Here is a 20475-nt window from a genome sequence, read left to right on the forward strand (position 1 = left end):
ATTTGAAATGTAATCATGATAGGATTCAAGCCTTCTTTTAAATTCCCTTTTTATGTTTGTATTTTTCTATATTTGACGTTTCATTCTATTAATACATATATCCTCCTCACACACGTTTGATTCAGAGGAAACATTAAACACAAGGTCCTGCCATGAGTGGCCGGTACTCTGAAGGAAGTACTGCAGTATTTGATGTACTGACTGGAAGATGGTGTTGGTGTCCAGGTCCACACACACCACGTCGGTGGGGGGGTCCTCCAGGTCGAAGTAGCTGGAGTGGACGCCCACGATGAAGGGCATCGGAGCCAGCAGCACGGCCGCCATCTGCAGCGGGCAGAGAGGGATGTAGGGACAGATCCAGCGCAGCGGGAAGCTCATCTGGAGAGAGACGGGACGTTATGAACATCTTAATCTACAGACAGAGAATCAGCACTTTTGGAACAGGGCTGAAACAGAGGGGATTATGGGTAATGCTGCAATGATCTGTTTGGTGTTTCAGCCAATCAGAGACAGGCTCTGGATATATCTGAGACCTGCTTTGTGTGCATGCAAATGGTGTGTGTGTGTGTGTGTGTGTGTGTGTGTGTGTGTGTGTGTGTGTGTGTGTGTGTGTGTGTCTCACGGAGACGAGGGCCTCGCTGACGGAGGTGAGCACGTCAGGCCTCAGAGAGTGCAGCAGCAGCTTGTGTTCGGTGAGGACGGCCAGCAGCAACGTGCAGGCGTTCTCCGGACCGAGGTTCTGCAGCAGCTTCAGGAAACTCGCCCCACTACACACACACACACACACACACACACACACACACACACACACACACACACACACACACACACACACACACACACACACACACACACACACACACACACACACACACACACACACACACACACACACACACACACACACACACACACACACACACACACACACACACACACACACACACACACACACACACACACACCATTATAACAGGCTCTGTGATAACATTCATCACTATTACAAATTATGAATGAAAGCAAAGTAAGCTTCTTTAAAATATGTATTCAATTTTGATACAGATCACACACACAAAGAGATCACACACACACACACAGACTATGTGTACTTTGCTTGTGTACTAGTACAGCAGTGAAAGTACCTGAGGGGGAGCGGAGAGGAGACGGGCTGGCAGAGAACCAGGTTATCGTAGGGAGACAGCTGTGAAGAAACACACGTTAAATCACTGCCAATAAAACACACACACACACACACACACACACACACACACACACACACACACACACACACACACACACACACACACACACACACACACACACACACACACACACACACACACACACACACACACACACACACACACACACACACACACACACACACACACACACACACACACACACACACACACACACACACACACACACACACACACACACACACACACACACACACACACAATTATCTTTGCTAATTGAAACCAATGAAACGAGTGCTCTGCTCTGATTGGACACAATAACCCAGGTGGGGTCGTGGTCTACGTGGAACGAGGACCAATCAGAAACATTCAAACTCAGGTTTAAGGTTTGGAGCGTTTACCTGAACGAGGATGCGAGGCCGCTGCGGGGAAGGGAACGGGACGTTGTGCATGAAGCTGGAGATGTGTCTGCAAGCATAAAGAAAAACAACATGAATACATTTCCTTCACATGCTAAACGTAAAGGTCTCCTGTCACGCTACTTTAGGCATATTTTATGGATCTCATATAGAAAATAAAAAACATCTCTATGAAGTGCTCAAAATACCAAACACCCCTCATATCCCTCTGTTTCAGGCCTGTTACTAAAGTGCTGATTCTGGGTCCTTAGAAAGAGGAGGGGGAGCTAATGCCTGCTCAGAATTCTACCCAGATACTCAGCTAAATGCTGCCGAGATTAAACTCCATGTCATGTTCCAAACCACATCAAGGATTATTTCTGAAACAGTATGGTTACGGCCGCCGCCTCCTCTCTGCCCATTAGCCTTTCTCTAGGTGTTTGCAGCTGTGTGTTGTGTATGTATATGAGCTGTGCCGTGGCCCAGACGCCATTGGATGCCGGCTTCCTGTCCCTCCCCCGGTAGGCGTGACCGAAGATCTGGACTGGAGCATGCCGGGCCGACTCTCCAATCCCAGCACACACCTTCCGGGGACAGTTACAAGACTGTGTGCACCGTGTTAGTCGGGGGAGGTCTGCATCTGTGGCAGACGTCTCGGTACTCGCTCTCTACATTCTGTGTTAGTTCTGTTAACAGTGGTTAGCTAGGTTGTGTGTATATTTGTGCATGTTTATCTTGAAATACAAACGTTAAGGGAGGTTAACTTGTACCCAGGCTGTGTTTTGGTGACTGCCTATTTTTGTTAGCCTTATCCTTTTTATTCCACTTTAGAAAGAAAGGTTTTCTTTAGGTTATTTTGTTGTGAGTTATTTTGTTCATACTAACTCTTATTTTGTTTAAACCGGTGCCTTGGTGGCCCTTTTGTTTCGATTGTAGCTGCTTGTTGCCAATTGTATTGCACGCTTTCATTAAACAACTTCCTATTTACCAATTCCAACTGGTTATATATTATTTTCCACTTTCCCCGAACCGGGACGAAACAGTACGGAGCTCAAACTCTCTCTCTCTCAGGTTTACCACAAGGTGACTTCCTTTTGATTTCCTGCTTCATCACACACTCTCTCCAGTACAGGTTAGCTCTGAGTGTTAGCATGCTAATGTAAACACAGACCATATTACTTCCAGAACACGTCTCATTGTTTCTGATAGCAACGTTTCTGATTGGCCCGTGGGGGTAAAGCCCGCCCACATTTTAGTAATGTCGTCATGACGCAGCAAATCTGGATCAGCTCCGTTGTTCCCCGTTTTTGGAGTTGTGGGTACGGAGGACAAGAGAGAAGGGTTTATTTCCTGACACTTTGTGAGTCTCCTGACACACCGGGGACACACCGGGGACACACGGGGGACACACGGGGGACACACCGGGGACACACCGGGGACACATATTTATGTAGAAAAGACATCAGAAAGTGCATTTTGCATGATAGGAGACCTTTAAGATGTGACTGAGTGTGAAAGGTAAACAGCACTGACTTCTCGAGCGGCAGCACGTGGGGTCCGGAGATGGAGTATCTGTAGACGAAGGTGAGAAACTTCTGGAAGACAGTGAAGAAGGGCCAGTGTGAGAGGACGCAGATGCTCTTCTTCACCTGCAGGCTGCGGCTTCTGATTGGCCGACGGTCGACGACGCTCAGCAGCCCGAGGCGAACGCTCTGCCGCTCCGACAGCAGGTCGCGGGAGAACGACTCGTAGAACTGGATCGCTGCGCCGTACACCTGCAGCGGGACGAGGGACAGGGACAGATGCACTCATTTAGATTATATTCAAGATTCAAGGCTTTTATTGTCATGTGTTCAGCTCAGAGGTTGCGCTAGACTTTTTCGCTGCCCGCCATTTTGACGGACAGGATCGTAAAACTTCCGTCATAATCCAGAATTACCCGTCGGCCTTTACACAACTCTAACGAGGGGGGGAGGGAGAAGCATGCTCATGGACTGTCAACGGGGGGGAGACAGTTCACATGCGCCGTGTTATGCATGGCTGCTGCACCTCCCGGGAGCGTGCACAGCGTAAACCAAAACTCACAGACATTTCAATAATCTGTTCGGCACAGTTCGGTTTGGAAACGGTATCATTTCCTTTTTGGAGGCCACGCATAACACGGCATAACTCCGGAGCCTCGCTGCGGCTAAACTTTGGCGCTGTTCCGAGTTTTTTCTAATCTGTCAAAATGACGGACTGCTTTCAGATTTGTCCGTTATTGTTAAAAAAAATCTGTCATAGACGGAAAATATTCGGTTAACGCGACCTCTGGTTCAGCTACAGTGAAGATCTGAGGTCACAGGCTCCTCCCACAAAGCAACAGATATAAGAGTGCAAGAATAATCTATTTTCTGACAGGTTTCAGATATTTTTGACCAATTTTTATACATTTTCTTGGATAGTTCTCACACATATTCCTCGTTTCCACCTTTTGGGTGCTTTGTTGAAAATGTTCACAGTTTTCTGATATTTTCCAGATATTTTTATGCATTTTCTTGGACAATTTTCAGACATATTCGTGTTAACTTTCGGGTATTTTCTGTAATGCTTACAGACAAATTTGACCAATTTCATATAATTTTATGGACAATTGTTCACACATATTCCTGTCACCTTTTGGGTGTTCTCTGGAAAAAATTCACATATTTTTCCAGATTTTTCCAGACATTTCTGACAAATTGTATTATTATTTTTTTAGTTATTTTTCATATATCATTTCAAATTGACTTCAGACACCTTTCGGGTATTTTCTGTAACATACCATACCTTTCTGATAGTTTCCAGGCAGTGACAAATTGAATAATATTTAATGGACAATTTTCACAAATATTCCAGGCCCCCTTTGGATATTCTATTGAAAATGTTCACCTAACTTTCAGATATTTTCCAGACATTTTGACCGATTTAAATAATAGTTTTGGAAATGTTTCATTTATATTTTCACATTTATTTCTGACACCTCTTGGGTTTTTTCTGTAAAATTTCCACAGATTTTCAGATAATTTCCAGATATTTTTGACCATTTCTTATAATATTTTTCTGTCTGTCTGTCTGTCTGTCTGTCTGTCTGTCTGTCTGTCTGTCTGTCTGTCTGTCTGTCTGTCTGTCTGTCTGTCTGTCTGTCTGTCTGTCTGTCTGTCTGTCTGTCTGTCTGTCTGTCTGTCTGTCTGTCTGCCTGCCTGTCTGCCTGTGTGTGTGTGTGTGTGTGTGTGTGTGTGTGTGTGTGTGTGTGTGTGTGTGTGTGTGCCCACCTTGTCCCCGCAGGCGGAGGTGAGCACGAAGGTGGAGAACACAGGAAGCTGGTACTTAGTGTTGAGAGGCCAGCTCTCCACGGTGACGCCCATCGGCAGACAGAACACCGGCACCGACTCAGGGAGAGGGAACGCCTCGAGGTCCTCCTGAGGGTACCGGCTGAGCAGACCTGAGATCAGATATAACCAGCTCTAAATCAGACTTTAGTTCCACCTGGAGTAAATCCACAAGCTACCCTGCAGTATACAAAGTCATTCAGACTAGCTGCACCTTTACCAGCTTTGAGAACACTTTCATGATCAATCATTATAAAACATATCATATATATTATTCTGAAATGGACCAATCTGAACAATGACTACTTTTACTGTCTTTCACTATATTTTGATGAGAATACTTTTCTACTTTCACTTGAGGAACATTTTGAATGCAGGACTTTTACTGTAACAGAGTATTCCTACACTCTGGTACTTCTACTTTCACTCAAGTACAAGATCTGTGTACTTCTACTTTTACTCAAGTACAAGATCTGAGTACTTCTACTTTTACTCAAGTACAAGACCTGAGTACTTCTACTTTTACTCAAGAACAAGATCTGAGTACTTCTACTTTTACTAAAGTACAAGATCTGAGTACTTCTACTTTTCCTCAAGTACAAGATCTGAGTACTTCTACTTTTACTCAAGTACAAGACCTGAGTACTTCTACTTTTACTCAAGAACAAGATCTGAGTACTTCTACTTTTACTAAAGTACAAGATCTGAGTACTTCTACTTTTACTAAAGTACAAGATCTGAGTACTTCTACTTTTACTCAAGTACAAGACCTGAGTACTTCTACTTTTACTCAAGAACAAGATCTGAGTACTTCTACTTTTACTAAAGTACAAGACCTGAGTACTTCTACTTTTACTCAAGAACAAGATCTGAGTACTTCTACTTTTACTAAAGTACAAGATCTGAGTACTTCTACTTTTACTCAAGTACCAGATCTAAACATCTGAAGAGAGAAAATAAAACAGAACTAAAGAGTGAAATATATAAAAGTCTCCAGCTGTTACTCTCATGAGCGAGGCAGAACATAATAGTTTTGGTTTATTGCTCCTCAAACATTAAAACAAATCCAGAGTTCAGTGTTTCTGAACTTCCTCTAAGAAGAAAGGACAGTAACAGAAGAGCTCTGTGGCTTCAGGCTCGATCGCCGTTCAAATGACAGCGTTGGTTTCCCCAAAAGTGGGCGGGGCCGTAAAGTGCCGTAGATGTTGCTCTCATCTATGGACATTGATCGCCTGCTGCTATATTTAACCATATATCGAGCCCGATCGTCGATTTCAAATGATGTAATGTAATTGTTTGCCTGACTGGCCATCGTAATCGGGCTCTTTGAAGATCCACAAATTCATGATTGTCTTACATTTCTGATCAGAATGGCAAAAGCTTCAGAATTTGTACTGATCGCCGTTCAAATGACAGCTTTGTTTCCCCCCAAAAGTGGGCGGGGCCGTACCTTTTGCCCGGAACAGACGCTTGTGTTACTCTCATGTATAATAACTTAGACTGTTGATCAAATAAACCACATGTCTCTCTTCTCTTGCTGTGTTTGCTGCAGAGATACTCACTGGCTTCGTACAGCAGGGCGTTGGCTTTGGCCACGGCTCGCTTGAAGCACACGTAGAGAGCCGGACCCCACTGTGGCACACACACACACACACACACACACACACACACACACACACACACACACACACACACACACACACACACACACACACACACACACACACACACACACACACACACACACACACACACACACACACACACACACACAGAGTTAATGTTGACCTTTAAAAGCACACCTACAGAGTCATTTCCAAACCAGAACACAGAGAGAATAAAAACAACTAATAACAAGCAACAACAAAATCATGAAACCAATTAATCATGTTTTAATTTTGCATATTAATTAAATATCTACATAAATGCAGCGGTCTAAGACAGTCTAACCGCACGTGATTTGAGAATGAATGAAGATTGAGGAAGATTTTATTCCTAATTTCCCCGTTTTTTGTACTTAAAATTAGTAGTTTTGGAGAAATGGTCAAATAAATTAAATGAAAAAAAAGTACTTAAAATTAAAATTAAACAAATAATAAAAAAGTAAATAACATATTAATGCCTTAATTTTTATGACAATTTACTTAATTTCTGCACTTATTTTGAAATGTGCAGATTAAAACACAAATATCCAGCAGTTTCACAAACAGCTAAATAAATGTATGGAATGAATTGGCCAATAATCACTTCTGTCTGTTGAATTGTATTCAGATTAGTCATTGAAGTGCAGGTACAGGGTCTCAGGCACCCCTACTAAAACCCTCTACCCTCGCAGACACTCAAAATAAAACAATTAACTGAAAAAGCAACTAAATAAATAATAAATTAATACAAAACTTTAATCGTTCAAAATATATTTTCCCAGCATATTCGAAGAGTAAACATTTAACAAATGTAAAAATAATGTTTTGTCCCAATTCTCAAGAATGGGATATCACAGTTGAGCACTATCATGAACATGTTATATATACATATACTAAGCCCCTCCCCCCCGCAGACGCTCACCATGCCGGTGTTGAGGTTCTTGTCCACGCGGCAGAAGGTGTGAGGGGCGACCTCTGCCTTGCCAGGCAGCAGCAGGGCGATGTCGGTGACGCCCAGCGTGTGGAGGCCCTGAGAGTCCAGCGCCCGGCGGTACATCAGGAACACCCGGTGCGCCGCCGGGCCCCCCCCCGAGCTCAGGGATGCAGAGCGGCTGTAGGGCGTCGTCTCGATCACGAACCAGCCCGGCTTCAGCTGCTCCTTCCCCTCATACAGCACCCTGAAGGCATGCAGAGCTCAGTCAGTCTCAACCAATCAGAGCTCAGTCATTCTAAACCAATCAGAGCTCAGTCAGTCTCAACCAATCAGCACTCAATCAGTCTCAACCAATCAGAGCTCAGTCAGTCTCAACCAATCAGAGCTCAGTCAGTCTCAACCAATCAGAGCTCAGTCAGTCTCAACCAATAAGAGCTCAGTCAGTCTCAACCAATCAGAGCTCAGTCAGTCTCAACCAATCAGCACTCAGTCAGTCTCAACCAATCAGCACTCAATCAGTCTCAACCAATCAGAACTCAGTCAGTCTCAACCAATCAGAGCTCAGTCAGTCTCAACCAATCAGAGCTCAGTCAGTCTCAACCAATAAGAGCTCAGTCAGTCTCAACCAATCAGAGCTCAGTCAGTCTCAACCAATAAGAGCTCAGTCAGTCTCAACCAATCAGAGCTCAGTCAGTCTCAACCAATCAGCACTCAGTCAGTCTCAACCAATCAGCACTCAATCAGTCTCAACCAATCAGCACTCAATCAGTCTCAACCAATCAGAACTCAGTCAGTCTCAACCAATCAGCACCAATCACAAATAGAATACAAAATAAAACAGAACTAAAGAGAGAAATATATAAAAGTCGACAGTCGTGAAATCTGTCAAATAAGTAACAGCTAACATGTTACGTCTATTCGGGGACTTGAACCTGCGACCCTACGGCTCACAGTCCAAGCCCCTACTGACTGAGCCACCGACTGTTTTAGTGAGTCCTTCTGGTTATTAATTCTAGTTCCCGTGTGACAGGAAGTCCGTTGAGTGATTCTGAACGGGCTCCAGTGAAGCTGGCGTTCATCCAGCCTTCACTCGTAGCTGACCTGTTTATCTTCAGGTGAGCTATCTGCCCCCGCAGGTAGATTTGATTTGCAGATAAAAAGACAAGGTATCCATTTCATATGTACTAACTGAGACATGCAGCAAAGCAGCTAATAACAACAACAGAAGCCCCCCCCCCCCAGAGAGAATCAGGGAGTGTGTCTGACCCGAGGTCGAGGATGGGGGGCTTGTCCCGCCCCCGCCGGTAGCACAGGTACAGGTGAGGGTTGTTGATGATGCCGGCGCTCAGCTCCGCGCTGTGTCCTCCCAGAGTCCTCTCGATGCAGGTGAAGCCCTCCGGCACCTCCTCCCCGAGACCCCGCGCGATCACCGCCAGATCCGTCACCGACTCCACCGCCCGGCCCGAGGAAGAGGAGGAGGAGGATGAGGAGGATGAGGAAGAGGAGGTCTTCCCGTCCTCGTCCAGCGGCTTCCAGGCCCCCCCAGGGTCCAGACCCGCCACCACAAAGTAGTCCACCAGCTGCGGACATTTCTCCTCCGTCATGCCGCCGCTCTGCCCTCCACTGCACAGAGAGAAGACTTCATTCATCCAGAAGGAAACTCAATGAACACAGCAGCACAATACTTACAGACAACTTTAATGTCAATCTTTCAGTTTGTGTGACGGTGAGATCGAAATGACGTTTCCAACAATCCAGAATACAAAAATACAATTATACAATATTAATAATAGAGATTGATATTGCACATAGTGGTGCTGTGGAAGTTCTCAGAGAGGTTCATAACTCAAAGGAGATATCTTTAAACCACAGCTCAAATGTAACCGTTGTTGATATAATCCTCCTTCTTTTGGTCTTGATTTTATATTTATTGTATTTATTAAATCTGTCTTATTTCAGTTTTGTAGGATGGCACTTTAAACACGGCAGCATAATAATACAACTGTACACTATCAGTGCAGCAAAAAGAGCAATTCAATATCTACAGGAAACAGACGGTCACATAATTAATGTAAATATTAGCAGTAATTAGTAGTGCAAAATAACGTAGTGGCAGAAACGTAATTGCACGTTATCGTCGCACATAATAATAATATAAAATTGTGAGTTTGAGTGTTTTGTAATGATGGTAATAATTATATTGCACATAGTGGTGGTGTGGAAGAGGTTAATAACTCAGAACATCATGAAAGATAATTCAGGTTTTTATTCTGCCGTCACGAAAAGGGAAGGAACCGGAGGAAAGAATAACATACAGAGAAATAACCAAAAAGACTGTGTTGGAAACAGCAGAAGAAGAAGACAGGAAGTAAACACTAAAGGGAACAGCAGAAGAAGACAGACAGGAAGTAAACACTAAAGGGAACAGCGGAAGAAGACAGACAGGAAGTAAACACTAAAGGGAACAGCAGAAGAAGACAGACAGGAGGTACACACTAAAGGGAACAGCAGAAGAAGACAGACAGGAAGTAAACACTAAAGGGAACGGCAGAAAAAGACAGACAGGAAGTAAACACTAAAGGGAACAGCAGAAGAAGACAGATAGGAAGTAAACACTAAAGGGAACAGTAGAAGAAGAAAGACAGGAGGTAAACACTAAAGGGAACAGCAGAAGAAGACAGACAGGAAGTAAACACTAAAGGGAACAGCAGAAGAAGAAGACAGGAAGTAAACACTAAAGGGAACAGCAGAAGAAGAAAGACAGGAGGTAAACACTAAAGGGAACAGCAGAAGAAGACAGATAGGAAGTAAACACTAAAGGGAACAGCGGAAGAAGACAGACAGGAAGTAAACACTAAAGGGAACAGCAGAAGAAGACAGACAGGAGGTAAACACTAAAGGGGACAGCAGAAGAAGAAGACAGGAGGTAAACACTAAAGGGAACAGCAGAAGAAGAAGACAGGAGGTAAACACTAAAGGGAACAGCAGAAGAAGACAGACAGGAGGTAAACACTAAAGGGGACAGCAGAAGAAGAAGAAGACAGGAAGTAAACACTAAAGGGAACAGCAGAAGAAGAAGAAGACAGGAAGTAAACACTAAAGGGAACAGCAGAAGAAGAAGAAGACAGGAATTAAACACTAAAGGGAACAGCAGAAGAAGAAAGACAGGAGGTAAACACTAAAGGGAACAGCAGAAGAAGACAGATAGGAAGTAAACACTAAAGGGAACAGCGGAAGAAGACAGACAGGAAGTAAACACTAAAGGGAACAGCAGAAGAAGACAGACAGGAGGTAAACACTAAAGGGGACAGCAGAAGAAGAAGACAGGAGGTAAACACTAAAGGGAACAGCAGAAGAAGAAGACAGGAGGTAAACACTAAAGGGAACAGCAGAAGAAGAAGACAGGAGGTAAACACTAAAGGGAACAGCAGAAGAAGACAGACAGGAGGTAAACACTAAAGGGGACAGCAGAAGAAGAAGAAGACAGGAAGTAAACACTAAAGGGAACAGCAGAAGAAGAAGAAGACAGGAAGTAAACACTAAAGGGAACAGCAGAAGAAGAATAAGACAGGAATTAAACACTAAAGGGAACAGCAGAAGAAGACAGACAGGAAGTAAACACTAAAGGGAACAGCAGAAGAAGAAGACAGGAGGTAAACACTAAAGGGAACAGCAGAAGAAGAAGACAGGAAGTAAACACTAAAGGGAACAGCAGAAGAAGACAGACAGGAGGTAAACACGAAAGGGGACAGCAGAAGAAGAAGAAGACAGGAAGTAAACACTAAAGGGATCAGCAGAAGAAGAAGAAGACAGGAAGTAAACACTAAAGGGAACAGCAGAAGAAGAAGAAGACAGGAAGTAAACACTAAAGGGAACAGCAGAAGAAGACAGACAGGAAGTAAACACTAAAGGGAACAGCAGACGAAGAAGACAGGAAGTAAACACTAAAGGGAACAGCAGGAGAAGAAGACAGGAAGTAAACACTAAAGGGAACAGCAGGAGAAGAAGACAGGAAGTAAACACTAAAGGGAACAGCAGAAGAAGAAGAAGACAGGAAGTAAACACTAAAGGGAACAGCAGAAGAAGACAGACAGGAAGTAAACACTAAAGGGAACAGCAGAAGAAGAAGAAGACAGGAAGTAAACACTAAAGGGAACAGCAGAAGAAGAAGACAGGAAGTAAACACTAAAGGGAACAGCAGAAGAAGACAGACAGGAAGTAAACACTAAAGGGAACAGTAGAAGAAGAAGAAGACAGGAAGTAAACACTAAAGGGAACAGCAGAAGAAGACAGACAGGAGGTAAACACTAAAGGGAACAGCAGAAAAAGAAGACAGACAGGAAGTAAACACTAAAGGGAACAGTAGAAGAAGACAGACAGGAAGTAAACACTAAAGGGAACAGCAGAAGAAGACAGACAGGAAGTAAACACTAAAGGGAACAGCAGAAGAAGCCAGACAGGAAGTAAACACTAAAGGGAACAGCAGAAGAAGACAGATAGGAAGTAAACACTAAAGGGAACAGCAGCAGAAGACAGACAGGAAGTAAACACTAAAGGAAACAGCAGAAGAAGATGACTGAACCCAGCAGGGACTCTGCAGAGTTTAAGCGCTGGTTCATGGAAGGTAGAACTGGACTTGGACGGTCAGAGAAACCCTCGATCAGAGCTGCCGTCATTTTAACTTTCGTTGCTGTCGCAGCACTTCCAGACGTTGGTGCGCACGGACTATTTTCTTCGAGAGTGGAAGCAATTTGATCATTTTCAAATCATTTTAAAGCCTTACTGCGAGTGAAGCCTTTGGTTTATTCACTGTGTCGCCTAACATTATCCCTGACTCATTTATCCACGTGCACGCCATTGAAGTTCACTGAAATGAAACTGAGAGGGATGAGAGACACTGAAGATACACAGCAGCTGCACACACACACACACACACACACACACACACACACACACACACACACACACACACACACACACACACACACACACACACACACACACACACACACACACACACACACACACACACACACACACACACACACACACACACACACACACACACACACACACACACACACACACACACACACACACACACACACACACACAGTGCCCTAGAGTAGGTCAAAGTCCTGCATCTCATCAGCCAATCAGAGAAGAGACGGCCAGCCTTTAATATCTGACTTAACTCAGTTCTAACTATATTTTTAGAACTATGGTTCACTTCTTACCAATACTCTTAGCACACATTTTCCATTTAGCGCTGAAGCAAATGCATTTATTGTTTACATCGAGCAGCTTTGTGTGTCTGGTGTCATGACCTTTAAAATGTTTTATAAAATGTATTCAGTAACTCTTCAGTGCTTTTTTTCGGCAGTGAAAATGTTGTTTTCCACTTTTTTCAATAAATGTCGACTTATGGGATTCACAGCGCTCTGGAGGTATTGGAACAATGAGTCAGACACAATCCTACGCACTCACAGATTGAATATAATTCAGCTTATTATATAATAGTGCTGCAGATAGCTGGATAAATCTTTCAAAATCAGATTCAGGCTTCTCCATGTTTATCCTCAATTACTTACACTCAATTACACTCAATGCCCTCAGGAGCAGTTTGGGGTGAAGTGTCTTGAGTGTTATTTAAAAAAAAGCCTGTTAGACACTTGAATTCTCTAAATTGCGCCTAAGGTGGACTAACTATCACCGCAGCCACGAAACGCGTATTTATATCCAAGAGATAACGATATTAATGACAGAGGTGTTAAAGAGACACAGAGAGGCTGGTGATGGTGCGGTTTGTTGACCAAATCAATATGTGATTAAACTGTGTGTGTGTGTGTGTGTGTGTGTGTGTGTGTGTGTGTGTGTGTGTGTGTGTGTGTGTGTGTGTGTGTGTGTGTGTGTGTGTGTGTGTGTGTGTGTGTGTGTGTGTGTGTGTGTGTGTGTGTGTGTGTGTGATAGACAGGATGTGTGCCGTGATGCAGTGAGAGGCTGAAAGCTCTCTTATGTAACACTGAGTGTCTCTCCCTCCTCCCTCTGAATAACCCGGGGACTGGGAATGAATCATCAATCATATAAAATAGATTGTGGAAGAAGACCTTTCCACAATATCTTTAAATCACAGCTCAAATGTAATTTTTTTGTTAATATAATCCTTAATATTTTGGTCTTGATTTTGTATTTATTTAATTCTAAAATGGGCTGCACTTAATAAATCAAATCAAGTTTTATTTATACAGCACACGGTCGAGCCAAAGTGCTGTACATATAATAATTACCTTTCAGTAAGGACACTTTTTTATAGCGCTCTACCCCCTCAAGGCTCTTTACATACTACGACACACACACACACACACACACACACACACACACACACACACACACACACACACACACACACACACACACACACACACACACACACACACACACACACACACACACACACACACACACACACACACACACACACACACACACACACACACACACACACACACACACACACACACACACACACACACACACACACACACACACACACACACACAATTGTGGGGAACAGTATTTCTCTGTACGCACAAACTGGAAGATTGACAATGAAGTTGACTTTGACTCCCCTCGCAGCCACAGTCGCCGCTTTTTACTTCTACGTAGTTTTTTAATTAAAAAAATTTGATTACATTTATTTATATATTCCCCCCTTATTTTGGTCTTAATTTTTTTTTTTTATAATTATTTCAATTTTTGGTATAATAAAAATATATATTTTTATTAATACTATTATTTTTATTATAATATTTTTTTATTAATTATTATGATTTCATTTCTAAGGCGGTTATTTATTTTGTTATTATTTTTGATTGTTTTATTGCATTTATTAAATAAGCCTTATTTTTGTCTACATTTGACTGATTGTGTTATCTGTTGTTTACCTACTATTTTATTTTTACCTTTTTGAAATCATGATTTCATTTCCTGTTTATTTTGTTTTGTGTGTCAACATGTTAAAGCATTTCCATCTGCATCCTGTGAATCAAAAGTGCTGCACAAATAACGTTTTTATTGTATTTAAAACGTCATCTAGCTAAATTCACACCGGGAAAGGAAATGCAAGTTGAGCAGAGAAGTCAGCAGGAACTGCTCTCTATATCGCAGTGAGCTGGGTTTAACCGTGACAGGGATAAGGAGTGAGCAGGAAGTCCTTCTTTTATACTCACAGTATTGACTTGCATTAATCTCTACACTTCCAGTACAGCGTGCCACGGCTGGCTCAGATTACCGCTGCATCATGGGTAAATCCCTGCCACTGACACGGGCTGAATTAAAAACTAAATTTAAACAGGAGTCGTTCTGTTGGATTCGCTCTGCAGACAGCAAAGGCTTCTAGAACAGGATAACACAACTCAAAGTGCACAGGCTCTACGGCCTTTTGTCCACGTAGCGTTTGTTTCTGGCAAACAACCCCCCCCCCCCCGAGGCTCTTTGTTATAATGTTTATATGAAAACAATATCTCAATGTCATCAGAAACCACTGAAAGAAATGTTGGCACTCAGAAGAAGATGCTATCTGGACACAGGCCCAAAGAAGTTAGATTGGAGTTGCCATTTCATTTTGATATAATACATATACGTTTATATTCAGGGGTGCACACAACTTTCTCAGTGAGGTACTCAGATGAGTCAGTGTTTGGTACTCCAACTTCTGGCTCCCCTCAAAGTTCCCATGAAGCCCTCGGAATCGCGAATGTCAGCGGGGGGGTGATAGTGGAGTGCAGAGCTTTGTGAACACAGGGCGTGTGAACGTTGTGATCAGCTGTTTTAGCGCTGTGCTGCCGTACAGACCGACGTTAACAGCTGCCCTGTCTGTGCACACGGAGACCGACTCTGTCGTCCGGTGATCTAACCGCCTTCTGGAAAAGCTTCACAAGTACGTCGGTACGCAAATGCGCTTTGTGACACAAGTGACGGTACGCATTTCAGATTGTTGCCGCGCATGCGTACCTGCGTACCACTTATGTGCACCCCTGTTTATATTTGATAAACCGCCAACTCTATCAAATGGACCTCATGTGGTTCGAGAGCTTAACATATTGACTAACTTACCAACCAGCCGAACAACCAAACAATCAGCAAACTATTCAATCAACCAACCAACCAACCAACCATTCAACCATTCAACCAACCAACAAAACAACCCAACCAACCAACCAGTTGAACAACCAACCAATCAGCAAACTATTCAATCAACCAACCAACCAACCAACCAACCAACCAACCATTCAACCAACCAACAAAACAGCCAACCAACTATTCAACCAACCAACCAACCGACCAGCTGAACAACCAACCAACAAAACAACCAACAAACTATTCAATCAACCAAACAACCAATAAACCAACCAACCAACTATTCAACCGACCAACTAGCCAACCAGCTGAACAACCAACCAACAAAACAACCAACCAACTATTCAACCGACCAACTAGCCAACCAGCTGAACAACCAACCAACAAAACAACCAACAAACTATTCAATCAACCAAACAACCAATAAACCAACCAACCAACCAAACAAGCAGCCGAACAACCAACCAAGAAAACAATCAACAAACTATTCAACCAATCAACCAGCCAACCAGCCGAACAACCAACCAACCAACCAACCAACTATTCAACCAACCAACAAAACAACCAACCAATTATTCAACCAACCAAACAAACAACCAGCTGAACAACCAACCAACCAGCCGAACAACCAACAAACTATTCAATCAACCAAACAACCAATAAACCAACCAACCAACCAAACAAGCAGCCGAACAACCAACCAAGAAAACAACCAACAAACTATTCAACCAATCAACCAGCCAACCAGCCGAACAACCAACCAACCAGCCGAACAACCAACAAACTATTCAATCAACCAACCAACCAACCAACCAACTATTCAACCAACCAACAAAACAACCAACCAACTATTCAACCAACCAACAAAACAACCAACCAATTATTCAACCAACCAAACAAACAACCAGCTGAACAACCAAGCAACAAAACAACCAACAAACTATTCAATCAACCAACAAACTATTCAATCAACCAACCAACAAAACAACCTAACAGCCAGCTAACTAGCTAAAACAACAACCAAACAACCATCTATACCCATCCAGCGATCCAACTAAAAAAGGTAAGACTCATTTCAAAAGGTTTAAAAACAATAATACTTGTTGTTTAATGAAACAGCAGATCTTTCTGAGTGATGAAACATTTCCTTCCATTCAAATCAGTCACTTCCTCCTGTGAGTCCACTCTGTCATCACAGGGTGAAAGTGACACGTTTACAAAGAGAGGGGGAAGTGGAAAGAGAGAGGGGGGTCAGAGGTTGGCTGGCAAACAGGAAGAAGACCTGCAGCCTGCTTCCTGTTCATCAGCAGCCTTATCTCTTACAATATAAAAACACATCTAGTGCTTCAATATCCACATGCAAAGCTTCTGTGAGAGATACGTCTAAAACCTCATTGTTAATGTCTACTATACTTTAAATGAAGATTTCAGAAACACAATCATTGTTGGTATTAGTAATTGCATTGCTACGCAAAAACACAAGTAGAAAATGTCCTTTTTCATAAAAACCTTTTTTCTAAAATGTTGTGATTTGTAAAAAAGTACCTCAAAATGGTATCGATTGAGTAAATGTACTTTCAACCGCTGACTCGTGCACATCAATATTTAGTGTTATTTACACTTTTTATGAAGACGGTGCTACAGATGAGAGCAATGCTAAAGTCACCTTTTGGCCAAAATAAGGCCCCGCCCACTTTCAAGTGAAAATACTGCATCAGAGCGAAGCGGGAAGTACATGTCTTAAAGCTGCCGAGTCATATTTTGCACCTCCAACAAATACATCCAGAGGTTTCTTTACTTCCTCTCCCGAAAAAAGGACAATAATCTCAGTGTCAGTGTCAGCTGCTGCACCCACCGGACATCCATCCCATAATTATCTAAATCAAACCGTAAATTGACGCCGATCATCGATCTCCAATAACACGGTTTAACAGTTGGCCTGTCCGACCATCATAACGTCAATGTAGTAACAAAAAGGCCCCGTTTTATACAGTTTCATGAGATGAGAACTTCAGAATCTGTTTCAAATGACAGCGAGTGTTTTCACTGAAAAGGGGGCGTGGTCTTGTGGAGTGGGAAAGTACCGGTTGCTCTCATCTATAGTTTAAAGTTACTTATTTTAATACGAACATTTAGAGACAGTTCAGCTTCAGTGATTTCAAATAGGTCAAACCTCCAGGTGTCATCTCTCTTTTAAACACGTAGTTTGTCTCGTTAAAGAGCCAAACACGTAGAAATAAAGTTCCTCCTGTATTCTCTGTCCGTGACCTCTGCTCTAAACACATCTGAACCATCATTAATGTTCGTCACTGGGAGTGGTCTGCTGAAATGCACCAAATAGAAAAACGCCAATTTAAGCAGAAACAGCTGATTTCATCACAATCACTTCCCTTTTCTGATGGTGCATGTGCAACAATGGAAACCACACACACACACACACACACACACACACACACACACACACACACACACACACACACACACACACACACACACACACACACACACACACACACACACACACACACACACACACACACACACACACACACACACACACACACACACACACACACACACACACACACACACACACACACACACACACACACACACACACACACACACACACACACACACACACACACACACACACACACAGAAGACAGAAGTAGGGACTTAATGGACAACATTTTTTAAATACATTTTATTTTTATATGGATAAATTGGATTAATGTCGACGTGTATTTATATATTAAATACAATAACACTACGTTTTTAAAAAAAAATTTTAATGGGACTAATTTTCTTTGTTGGTTAACCCTTTTGTAGTTTTTTTTTTGTATTAATCACGTTCAATGTGTCGCAGCGCTAGCCAATAGAAGCGTGAGTGTTACATAGTGATGTCACCATGTTCCAGAAGCAAACAAAGGAGAGACATTTAAGATCACGTCTACGATGTTGGTTCTGCTTCATAATCTGTGAATTGTTAATTAAATGTTATATTTAAAAAATTGCATTTCCCGAAAAATATCCGATATGAATCAATGATTTTTGGCAGATTGTAGTTTTGAGTTTTCCAGAGTACTGATACACTCCTCCAGCTGTCGTAGTGAAACAGGAAGTGAGAAGCAAGAGAGGAAGGTGCCTTTATCAAATTAAGCTATAATTAATATGAACAGCTGTGGTTTCCTAAAACACTTCTCTGTTTGTGAAACCAGAATAACTCTTTCTGTTGAACACGTCTTCCCGCTGCAGGTTCAGAGTCACAGAGAACCAGACGTGGAGGAAGTATTCAGATTCTTTACTGCAAGAAAAGTACCAATTGAGTGCTAAGCTATGGCGGCCGAAAGGTGCAAATGCGTGTTGTGACGTGTTCAAACCAATTGTAGAAATACAAATAACCTTATTGGACAGGTTACATACAGTAATCAATACTTATGACATGGCTTAGTTGAATACTCAATTCTGATTGGTCAATTCAGAACACGTGACACGTTGTTAATCCAGAACAGACAGACTGCTGTCAAGGACTTATTGACCGTTGTTAAGGACGCTCATATCTGCACAAACAAGTCCGTTCGATTTAACTGTATACAGTTCGCTTTTCTAACTGACAAGAAAAGAGCGAGAAGGAAACAGCGGAGAAGTAACGGGCAGAAATCCTCCTTTTTACGCAGCGGTCCAGACATAGAGATCAAACGGCGACACATATTCAGTGTGCAGTTCCTTTGGCATTAGGGCAGGGATATCTAGATACTTCCCAAGGTTTGACATAATGAATTGTGCTACTTTTAAAGCAAGGAGCGATGTTTTCAAATCTGTAATCAAAAAGCTCCTCAAAAACACTATCGAAGCAGTTCCTGCCGTTGCTATGTTAGTTCAAACGGTAACTACGGACTATTTTTCTTAGCGGATGCATGTCAAATTAAATGAATACATACAACTATGTTTTAAATCAATAAAATCATTTTCTAAATCCATAAAAGCATTTCAATTAATATTGGGAGTCATGTCGTTACTTTGTTGAGAATGTGGCTTCGCGTCGGGCTCCTTCGCGATACTTTGCGTGGCGATATTGTATCGATACACGGACGCCAAGTATCGATATTTTATTAAATAAACTGTAGCATATCCTTCCGAAAGATGGTCGTATATAAAACAGGAAGTTAAGACATGTATACAATTGCAATGAAAGTAACAAAAACAATACCATCTCCTTTTCAGGTTCAAAGAACACACATCACGTTATTCACATAAACTATTGATATTGCAAATACATTTTTTAACCAGGAAGGGACGACGGACACGGATATGACGCATGTGATTTGCAATATCGCAATATATCGTAGAATCGCAATACTATCGTATCGTGGCTTAGGTATCTCGATAGTATCGTATCGTGCGGAGCCTGGTGACTCCCACCCCTACAGTACATAGTCAAAGTTAATTATAACCTCGAAAATGTACTCATTATAATAAAAGTAAGAGTATCCAAGGGAAATAAATGCAAACATACCCTACAATTATTCAAAAATAAATGTACAAATAAACTTAAATGTTTATGGATTACAATCATTTTTCTCTCAATCTCTGAAAAAGTGTTTTTGATGCAGAAATCTTAAATTTTTAAAGTAACTTAAAGTGGACCTATCATGCTATATTTGAAAAATATATTGTAGGGCCATACCTATACAAAACATGTCTGAAGTTTTTTTTTTCAAAATACCAAACAGTTCAGTTGTAGCCATGCCTCATACTGCTCAAACCCCTCTTTAGCAGCCCTGTTAGAGAAATGCAGATTTTGGG

General features: G+C 42.3%; 1 protein-coding gene across 2 annotated transcripts in view; it reads right to left on the bottom strand.

The window, feature by feature from the left end:
• Positions 1–20475, bottom strand: part of dennd4b (DENN/MADD domain containing 4B) — a 56925-nt gene that overhangs the window by 27619 nt on the left and 8831 nt on the right. For both annotated transcript variants that reach the window (XM_079691189.1, XM_079691188.1), the window contains exons 2-10: positions 8794–9150; positions 7516–7771; positions 6513–6582; positions 4894–5063; positions 3134–3375; positions 1604–1670; positions 1143–1201; positions 623–767; positions 203–378 (exon numbers count right to left, since the gene is read on the bottom strand). In XM_079691189.1, coding sequence (XP_079547315.1) covers positions 203–378; positions 623–767; positions 1143–1201; positions 1604–1670; positions 3134–3375; positions 4894–5063; positions 6513–6582; positions 7516–7771; positions 8794–9131 — 1523 coding nt within the window. In that variant the 5' untranslated portion in view covers positions 9132–9150. The remainder of the gene's footprint in view (positions 1–202; positions 379–622; positions 768–1142; positions 1202–1603; positions 1671–3133; positions 3376–4893; positions 5064–6512; positions 6583–7515; positions 7772–8793; positions 9151–20475) is intronic.

The sequence above is a fragment of the Notothenia rossii genome, assembly GCF_949606895.1.
Source record: "Notothenia rossii genome assembly, chromosome: 7".
NCBI classification, from domain to species: Eukaryota; Metazoa; Chordata; class Actinopteri; order Perciformes; family Nototheniidae; genus Notothenia; species Notothenia rossii.